The sequence below is a fragment of the Ptiloglossa arizonensis genome, chromosome 2 (genome assembly GCF_051014685.1).
Source record: "Ptiloglossa arizonensis isolate GNS036 chromosome 2, iyPtiAriz1_principal, whole genome shotgun sequence".
Classification (NCBI taxonomy): Eukaryota; Metazoa; Arthropoda; class Insecta; order Hymenoptera; family Colletidae; genus Ptiloglossa; species Ptiloglossa arizonensis.
This window is the reverse complement of record NC_135049.1, coordinates 33,293,083-33,302,795: the sequence shown is the minus strand read 5'-3', so window position 1 is coordinate 33,302,795 and position 9,713 is coordinate 33,293,083. Positions and strand designations below refer to the sequence as shown.

Below are 9,713 nucleotides of genomic sequence, written 5' to 3'. Positions count from 1 at the left end.
GTAAAATGTACCCAAGATAGAAAAAAATATCCACATACAATAGTAGATAGAATGTATATAAAATTGTACATGTACTCCTGTTAATTTTTTCCCCCATCATCGAATTTTCCCCATTATTCGATTGGTGAGATTTTTTTCGACAATTTGTACTAATACATATGACATTTATACGTATAATGTTAAAATTATCCAAACATTTCAACTGAGTGAAGCATAATGTTTATTTCATGGAAAAAAATAGTACAAAGTTCATTGATTAAATGCGCTGCTTACACATTAGTAACTTACGAGGTAATAGTCTGTAAAATTTATTTAGTGTAATTATTTAAGATTATTCTAAAGTTTTTTATTTTGAATGTGATATATACGATTATGGAACAAAAAGTAAATCACATCATGTATTACAATTATTCTTATGAGGTAGAGCATAGATTATTTAATATACATCAAATTAATACATCCAGATAAAAATAATAAAGTATAAATTATATAAAAGAATGTTCATTACATTTTTAGAATGCTTTAGACAAATTACAGAATTTAGAAAGCAATGCTAAATATTTGGAGTTAGCTAAGAAAAAGAACATCAATCGATCAATTGATATGCAGAAGTACTTGCTTCGGTAATATTTCATTTTATATTCTGTTGAAAAATTAGTATATATTTGTAGTATTTAGATAACCTTGCTTTATTTTTATAGATCTGATATTACACTTGAAAAGTTAGACACTTTGTCTGTTATACATGTAGCAGGTACTAAAGGAAAGGGTTCTACTTGTGCATATGTAGAAGCTATTTTACGTGAACATGGTTTTAAAACAGGATTCTTTAGTTCTCCACATTTGGTTACAGTCAACGAACGTATAAGAATAAATGGTCAACCAATAAGCAAACTAGACTTTGCACAGTATTTTTCGAAAATTTATAAAAAGTTGGAGGAGACAAAAGAACATGAATTTGACATGCCTTCTTACTTTAAATTTTTAACACTTTTAATGTTTGATATATTTTTAGACATAAATGTCGATGTTGCTATAATTGAAGTTGGAATTGGAGGGTTATTAGATAGTACGAATGTTGTAAGAAATCCTGTATGTGTAGGTATCACTAGCTTGGCATTAGAGCATACTTCCTTATTAGGTAATACTATTGAAGATATAGCTTTTCAAAAATCTGGCATTTTTAAACCAAATACTCTTGCATTTTCCGTTCCACAAGTTCCGCAAGCAATGCATGTGCTAGAAAAAAAAGCAATTCAAGTAGCTTGTAACTTACATGTTGTTCCTGATTTTAAGGAATATAAATGGAAAAATCTTTCACCTGTTTTAAAAATAAAGAACACTATTCAACAACAAAATGCATCTTTAGCTATTCAAATAGCTATTGCATGGTTAATCTCTAATAATAATAAATGTTTACCCTTAGTGTATAATACCATAAATGATAATAACTTTTGCAATAAATATAAGGAATATATTCAAATGATGCAGCAAACACAGAAGTCAGAGATTGTGTCTATGGATAGAATTGCAATGGGTTTATTGTCTTGTAAATGGCCAGGTAGAATGCACGTTGTAAGAAATAGTATTGCTGAATTTTTCATAGATGGTGCACATACAATTGAAAGTATCGAATGCTGCATTAATTGGTTTAATGATGTAAGTAACAATACAGGCAAAGGGAAAAGAATTTTAATTTTTAATACCAGCGGATGTCGAGATTCAATACCACTGTTAACACCTTTAAAATCTTTAAACTTTTATAAAGCGTATTTTGTACCAAATTTTTCCGGAATTGATAATGAAAACGATCGTTATACACGTAATCAGACAAAATTTAAATGTGAGGAGAATTTGAAAATATGGGGAGTCGGTTCAGTAGTTGCAAATAGTGTTCTTGAAGTTTTAGAAGAAATAAAAAAGGATTTTAAGAAAGAATTGAATTGTAGCAATGACCAGAAATTTCAAGTTCTTGTTACGGGATCATTACATTTAGCAGGTGCAGTTTGTAGTATATTAGATCCAAATTTGACTATGAATACAGAATTTTAACTCATTTGCATCATCGGTCTGTTTAGGCTGCCGCGTTCAAACATCAGCGACGTTCAACTGACGACTGACCCGTATCGGGTCATACCCTGATCGTATGTGCAGTAACGAGCATCAAAATTATTTATGGAGTTTATTAACAATATACTGTTTAAAACGATTAATACACAATATTATATAGCAAAATATTTTTTTATAGGCTTTTTTGCGTGTTGCGCGGATTTTTGCGTGCCGCAACACTCATAGTGGTAGTTTGAAAGATTTTCACAAAAGAGTAAAACTTATTTGGAATACACTGATGTATATTAAACTAATGGAACCAAAAAGTTCTCAGAAATGGTTAAACATACCAGTTGCAACTGGTAAAATGGAAGTCGTAGGTTCGCGTATTATTCCGCGCTCGGTGATAGTCGACAGTCGCTACTCGCGTATTATTCCGCGCTCGGTGATAGTGTACAGTCGCGACTCGCGGATTATTCCGCGCTTTGATGCAAATGGGTTAATATATATCTTTAAAGACTTATTTTGATATGTAATATAGGGTAATAATTATAATAATATCATGCATTGTAGAAGTGTAAATAACAAAAATATTTTATATAAACAGTAGAATTATATATTTAGTAATTATAATAAGGATAATTGTATCAATTCATAATATATTAATGAAGTATTGCATTGTTATTTTAATAACAATGGCAAAGTACTCATAAATATTTTGTGGACTTTAGTATAAATACATTTTCATAAAACTAGGCATGATTGTAAAGTTATAATAATTTGTACACATGAATAAGTGAGTTTTATGTACGTTTACATGTCACATAACACAGAAAATCTATAGTTTTAAAATTAGAGTGGATAAAAGGCTTAAAATATTTTTGGATGGTAATCTAATTCCGATTCTGCTTCAGTATCTGATAGACTTAAGGAAACACCAGTCCTTCGTCGTAAATGATTTTCGTCAAGACTCTGAAATATATGTAAGAAAAATTTTTACGAGATAGCTCTCTATATTGATAAAATATGTATCCATAATATTCTACAAATATGCAAGAACACTTTTACTCAATATATAAGTTATTTGTAATCTTAAACGAGTTATGAGATAAATAGTAAAACATTTAAAAAAGATTCTGCACTTTATTGTTTTATAAGAATAGAGATTAGTACCTGGTCTAGAATACCGGCAGTGGGTTCAGAAGCATAACCTACTTCTTGTGCATCTTCCTCTAGATCCGCCTCATATTCTTCTAACTCGTCTGTGTCGGAATCAATCTCCAGATCTACATAGCGACTTCCTCTGGAGACTTTGCACACCATTTGAGCTAAATCTGTAAAAGTGTACGAAGATACAGATGGCTGATTTGAGGCTTGATGCTTTGCTCGTAACGCTCGTGCATTTTCTCTGTCAGCATTAAATTGTGGAAGAACTCCAGCTTTCGATTGTCCTTCAAAATAAGTCTTTCCTATATATGTAAATTAAATAATTTATATTATATACTTATATAAAAATTTGCATTTGTATCATAAATGTATAATTAACAATTACCATGTTGATATCCAACATCTTTAATTTCATCAAAATTATTAAACTGGAGAGTTTTATATTTATCTATTGGTGGCCTGATATATTCACAATAATCAGAGTTCTTCACTTCTTCCAATTGGCGTACACAACTCACATACGCCAATCTCGATTGTATATCGGGCAAATTCGGAACTTTAACAGGTGTTGCGAAAGGATTCCATCGTTTCCACAACAACCACCAACCGGATAAAGAATCTCCGTAATTTGTTAAATCTGTGTCATCTTGTGACCCGACGTCGATAGCCAAAATGTGGTGCGCTCCTTGCCTCAACATTTCGTCAGCTTGAACAAATAAATTGTGTATGTACATGTTGAGAACCAATTACGGCAGTGTATATATTATTTCTTTGATATGATAAACAACACAAGTTTTAAGGTACCTGGCACGTTATTAACATAACACCCGTCGACCAAAAGATGCCCGTCAAGAGGGTCGCAAATAGGAGGAAAGACTCCCGCAATGGTCATACTGGCTCGAATGTATCTCCATAGCAAACCTGAGTTCACTTAACTATTCAGAATTTGACAAATGCATCTTTTATCAACGGGAGTGAGCTTTATATTGTTTTCAAATTTATATCATTCTTTTGTTAAATTATAATAAATTGTTTCGCTATTTATATGAGTGAAATGGAAATCTATTAAACTCTGCACTGCTATAAAAGAACAATGTCCAGGTAATTTTATAAAATCGATAAAAAATGATAAACCTTCTCCTATAAAAACTTACGTGGATTCAACTTAAAATATTTTATAGTATATATATTAATAACAATTTCTAAGTGCACGAGATTTCTAAGTAAATCTCTTAACACATTTTTTTTAATGTTACGCTCAAATTACCTGGAAGGTTATTGACGTACCCGCCGTCGAGCAGGAGATGGCCATCAACTGGGTCACACATGGGTGGCATATAACCAGATAAAGACATCGAAGCACGAATGTACCGCCACAGCGATCCTAAACACGACGAATTAAGTTTTTTAATGTATGTCCATGCATTTCTTCTTGACTTCTTACATTCGTTTATAAATTGTATTATGTACGCTATAGCAAATATCACTGCCTCTAAATTCTCTTGTTACAACCAATTAACATAAAAATTATACAGGAAAATTGTCATCTATAAAGCTATTTTCCAAATAAAAAAACAAAGTTCGCCTTGACGGCAAACTACAGAACGGAGAGTACGTCAACAATTATTACCCAGAAAGCTCACTCCCGCTGTTCAAGCTTATTTCTACATAATGTTCTACAATAAATGTATTTAAATTTAGAAACAAAATTTTGAGTTGTAAGCATATCTACAGGGTCTACAAATTTTACCAAAACAGCGAGAGTTTCCAGTTAGTTAAAGCTGAACAATTTGAATTATGTCTTAAGCATATTTAATCAAAGAAAACTGGAAACTATCAGTGCTTTATGGAACGTGAAACTTTTTTCTTTGTATACAGACCATGTGTGTGTGTACGCATACAAGAGTCAGTGATGTCTGTAGTTATCGTAAAATATGGTAACCACAAGTCTTCTATATATGTATCACCAAATGTTGCCTGAATTGTTTTATTAAAATCTTTTCCAGAAAACATGGATGTTACTGGGTACGTCAAATCCATTATCTGTCTCCACCACTGTGTCATTTTCTATTAGGAAGATATTTACTAATATAGATAGAAAACATTGGTAGAAAGTACTTTAAACATAAAAATATTTACAATATTTTTATTAACTTTAATTTCATAATAATTACCTTAGACCACTCACGAGCTTTCTGAGTCGTTGTCGTAATGTTCTTTTCCATACAATATAATGCACCCATAAATGCTCCAATACTAACTCCACCGACCATGTCAATGGGTATTCCAGCTTCAATGATTGCCTTGAGCATTCCTACGTGAGCTGCACCTCTAGCACCACCACCTCCAAGTACGAGTCCAACTGAAGTTCCAGTTAACCAGCGAGCGAGTCTACTAAAATCGCTATGCACATTTGGCTCTGACATGAGAACTTTGGAATATAATTCATTCTAGAAAATAATGTATCCAAAATTATTTAAGCATTTTATCTAATAAACTATAATATGTCGTTCCTTACAATTCTATATTGAGATCTTCTTGTAAACATTCGTTTAGGACATTGAATATGATGATGACTAGAAATCCAAGATCTCATATTTAACCACTGCACTGTATTTGTAGGTCCTTGTCCACTCTGTTCTTTGTGCAAAAGTACTAATTCTTTTTGCGTTCTCATTACTAAACGCTCAATTTCACGTTCGGTTCTACCTATGGATGGAGGTCTATCTCCCAGACCTACAATGAAAATACAATCAGCCTGCCGGACGCATCGTTGAGTCCACAATGTGTATGTTGGGTCACATTGGTATAACGAGATTCGGTGTTGATCTTCTTGTTGTGCAAGCCATGACGTTAAACGATATTCATTTACAGGTTCCATGATAGTGCTACCTAGTGTCTATTGAGAAAAAAGAACAGTGCATGTATAATTCCATTGTCTATAACAGAATTAAGAAAATGATGGGTTTTAATTGCTTACTTTTCGAACAACGTCTGAAGTAAGGCGCAAACAAGGTCCAATAGCACATAACGAATGATAAAGTTCATATGTAAATGCAGTTAAAGGTACATCATCGGATACTGAGACTATAGCAACAGTTGAGAAATTTACTTGAGCTGGTCTTGTATCGACTGTTGCAGCGGCTCGTCTATAAATATATTTATGTAGACCCATTACCTAATATTATGAAAAATTAATTTTATAAACACAAACAGTAACGTATTTTAAATACATACTGCTTATCGCTGCTACCATTTTTAGTGCGTGGTTGTTGCCAGGACCCAAGAATACGATGCCCAAGTAAATTTATAAGTCTTGTAACTACTATTGGGAAACGAAGTTTGATTACGTTAAATAATCCTTCGGGAAGTTTTGCCAGTTCAGAATCTCGTACTGCCATTACTGTCGTTGATCGCGGAGTTTGTGTGACCATTTCTACGATACCTACTAAGTCTCCCTTTCCGTATTCCGCAACGAGTTCTTTCTTTCCGTTTTTATACGTGATTACTGATCTAAGTCGACCACTTAATACAATGAAGGTTGAATCTGATTCATCACCTTGTCTATACACTGCTCTTCCACTTTCGAGAAATAGCCAATCAAGAGCAAAATCAACCTTTTAAAGAAAATAAAATACAAATGAAAAACTGATATTAACTGGCAGGTGAAATAAATGGCAAAATATTTATACTTGTCTAACGAAAGGACTAAGCCTTCGAACAACGGAATGAGCTACGTGTAATACAACAGTAGGTTGTTCTCTCATTATGGCGAAGAATGTTGATTTACTAAGAAGCGCTATTCGACTAGGATGTTTTGCTCTGATTGTATAAAAAGAAGGTTCTCCTGTCAACACAGCCAAACCTCCAACAATTTCACCTTGATGAGCGCTAAACATGTGAACTTCCTGACCTACATCTCTACCTTCTGGAACGCGTTGACTAACCGTTAATAAACCAGATACAACATAAACGAGAGCAACATCCTGAAAAATATAAGTACAATATTGATCTACATAAATATAGAAATCTTTTATAAATACTATTAAATATATAGTATTTATACTATATAATGTAATATTATACAGATTTTAACCTTATGTGATTCTTCCTTCATTAAATAGGTTCCAGCTGGCACTTCTCTAATCTGAACTTTGCCATCCTTGAGTACTGACTCATCTTCTAAACCAAGTTCTCTGATGAATGCTTCTGTAGCTATTTGAACAAGGTGTGCTTCATCTAATTGTTGCGGAATTGGTTCAATAGTTGTAGATCGTTTTTTGCTTGGATGGGAATTGCTTGTGTGTACAATGTCTGGTTGCGAGCCTTGTTGCGATCCTTGGTACGATTGTTGTAGTGTTACAGGCGAAGAATTTGGCCAATGAGAATCACATTCTGGTACCATATCTGCTATATTCTGACCTGATTCTGGACTTAAATTTTGACCTTTCCAATCAAGACTAGTCTTTGGTCTATTATAGAACAAATATTAATAAAAATATGTTCTTTCTTGGTTACATATTCTTGTGTAACTTACCGTCTATTTATAACAATAGGTACAGATTGAGGACTATTTAAAGTAGAAATATCACGATGAAGTATTTCATTTCCATCATGTTGCTCTGATGAAGTAATTATAGATGCAAATGATTGATTTTCTGCATTTTGTGCAATAAAATTTTCCTTAGTTCTGGATCTAACTGGTGATTCGGAAAATGGACTTTGTTTCTTTTTGTGTGTTCCTTGATTAACTAATTCTGCAGATAATCCAAGATATTGGTGTAAAGCAGTAAAGGTGACTCTTTGGAGGCGAACCATAATGACCTGGATAACTCGAACGAATGCATCAGGATGATCTTGGAAAACCTACAAACATGTAAATATGATTATTGTATTAGAAACTCTAATGACTAAGTTTTTTTAAACCCATATTGCATAATTAGATTATACCTCTTGAAATGCATTCATCGGTAATTTTACTACTATAGAATCTTCCATAGTTCTAGCGGATACAGTTTTATAGGTACTTGTATGCCCAGTAAGTACATCTGTAAAGCTGAGAAGACTAGTTACTGATTCTCCTGTTTTCACAAGCTTTAATGATATTTGGGAACCATCAGGTCCTGTAATATAAACATTGACCAAGCCTTGCTGCACAATAAATAAATTTTCATCTGGATCTCCAATTTTAAACAAGCTGCTTCCAGCTGGTAAACTCATAATTTCTGTATGCTTGCACAATTTCAAGAATACAGGCTTTTCAAAATGTCCAAATACTCTAATACTTTGTAACATATATAAAGCATCTGGTGGTACTCTGTCTCCAGGACCTAGGTCTTCTTCCAAATATTCAGCTGGTGGTTCTAAAACCTACCAAAATAAAAAAAGATAATACAAAAGATACACAGTAAAAAATTATAAGAATCAGAATGAAATTTGTTAAAAATAAAAATCAAATACTTTTAATTGTTGCGGAGCAGAATCTTTTTTCAATTGTAATAGTCTTCGTGCAAACCGCATGACAGCCTTTCGTTTTTTTCCTTGTCCAGTTGCATGTACTTGACCGCCAATGGATTTTACTTTGCGCAACATTTTTCTTCCATAAAAGAGTACTTTGTCCCTTTTTCTGAATCTTGGCTTGCCTGTACCTACTCCAACAAATTCTTTCATTTCTGGGAGAAATTCTTTGTTCTTCCATTTTCGAAGAATGAATATGCATACAATGAGTAAACTCAAAAGAATTAATGTTACAATAACAAACAAAGTCTTTGATGTTTGATATTCTGTGATTAATCTGCCAATCCATCTTGAAAAAATGTACGATCCTAAATTCTCGTTGTACCTATTAAATAATTCCACTACCTACAAGCAATAATAATAATTCAGTAATAATTAACTTTTTACAATAACGTTAATGTTGGAATCAATTATTGCAAAAGCACACTTATACAGTATCGAACTTGTAACTTAATGAATAACTAGAATATACATCTAAAAAGCATATATATATATACACATAAAAAAAAGGTATGTATAAAATATAATAAATATAACCTCCATAGTGGGTATTCATTTCTTCCATTAGCTTATAGCAGAATTGTAAACAAAGATTCGCGTCACGAATTCATAATTAAATAATAACGAGAATACGAGGCAGATGAATTGAAACAATGTGCTCGTTCTGAAAAAGTCAATTATTTACACTCAACTAATGACCTTTGATACTTCGGTCGAGTCACCAGGCGCCATTTTAGTCGCACGTAAGTATCTAAATACATGTGCAACTCCAAAGCAATTGCCCCATTTTCACGCATATATCTTCGATAATTTCTAAATATTTTGAAAGTGAAAAATATTTCCGTATATCATATCCTCGATCTAGACGTACTTTATCTTGTTATAATATAAAACAGAAATATTCAAATATAAAATATAGCTAACTTGCGCTTACTATGTTTCTAAATAATTCAAATTATAATTAAATGATATGACCAAGT

At 32.5% G+C, this 9,713-nt stretch overlaps 2 protein-coding genes across 6 annotated transcripts; one reads left to right on the top strand and one right to left on the bottom strand.

Annotated features, from left to right (window-relative positions):
* The first annotated feature begins 284 nt into the window (after positions 1–284).
* Positions 285–5,761, top strand: Fpgs1 (Folylpolyglutamate synthase 1). Of its 2 annotated transcripts, none has more exons than XM_076305464.1 (5): positions 285–420; positions 527–623; positions 702–3,032; positions 3,286–3,940; positions 4,017–5,761. In XM_076305464.1, the coding sequence occupies exons 2-3, from the start codon at positions 604–606 to the stop codon at positions 2,050–2,052; spliced, it is 1,371 nt and encodes a 456-aa protein (XP_076161579.1). In that variant the 5' UTR covers positions 285–420; positions 527–603; the 3' UTR covers positions 2,053–3,032; positions 3,286–3,940; positions 4,017–5,761. The 2 variants fall into 2 exon arrangements, with proteins under 2 accessions (XP_076161579.1, XP_076161578.1); XM_076305463.1 differs by having other exon boundaries at positions 286–420; positions 517–623.
* On the bottom strand, positions 2,675–9,458 carry Sws (patatin like phospholipase domain containing sws). 4 transcript variants are annotated; one of them, XM_076305457.1, is made up of 16 exons: positions 9,271–9,458; positions 8,677–9,078; positions 8,167–8,586; positions 7,754–8,082; positions 7,313–7,688; positions 6,909–7,202; positions 6,454–6,833; positions 6,197–6,365; positions 5,735–6,115; positions 5,391–5,666; positions 5,097–5,283; positions 4,484–4,600; positions 4,021–4,137; positions 3,602–3,922; positions 3,223–3,518; positions 2,676–3,021 (listed from the first exon to the last, which is right to left on the bottom strand). In XM_076305457.1, exons 1-16 carry the CDS (start codon positions 9,274–9,276, stop codon positions 2,920–2,922), a joined length of 4,173 nt encoding a protein of 1,390 aa, XP_076161572.1. In that variant the 5' UTR covers positions 9,277–9,458; the 3' UTR covers positions 2,676–2,919. The 4 variants fall into 4 exon arrangements, with proteins under 4 accessions (XP_076161575.1, XP_076161572.1, XP_076161573.1 ...); XM_076305460.1 differs by lacking the exon at positions 4,484–4,600 and having other exon boundaries at positions 2,675–3,021; XM_076305458.1 differs by lacking the exon at positions 4,021–4,137 and having other exon boundaries at positions 2,677–3,021.
* Between the last annotated feature and the right edge of the window lie 255 nt (positions 9,459–9,713).

Excerpts from the sequence above, each read along its gene's own strand:
- Sws (XM_076305457.1), bottom strand. Across the intron at positions 8,587-8,676 it reads CTGCTCCGCAACAATTAAAA|GTTTTAGAACCACCAGCTGA; the intron begins GTATTTGATTTT and ends TTATTTTGGTAG. Across the intron at positions 6,366-6,453 it reads AATGGTAGCAGCGATAAGCA|ACGAGCCGCTGCAACAGTCG; the intron begins GTATGTATTTAA and ends ATATATTTATAG.
- Fpgs1 (XM_076305463.1), top strand. The coding sequence starts at position 373 with ATGGAACAAAAAGTAAATCACATCATGTATTACAATTATTCTTATGAG. Across the intron at positions 421-516 it reads ATTACAATTATTCTTATGAG|AATGCTTTAGACAAATTACA; the intron begins GTAGAGCATAGA and ends TTACATTTTTAG. Across the intron at positions 624-701 it reads ATGCAGAAGTACTTGCTTCG|ATCTGATATTACACTTGAAA; the intron begins GTAATATTTCAT and ends TTATTTTTATAG.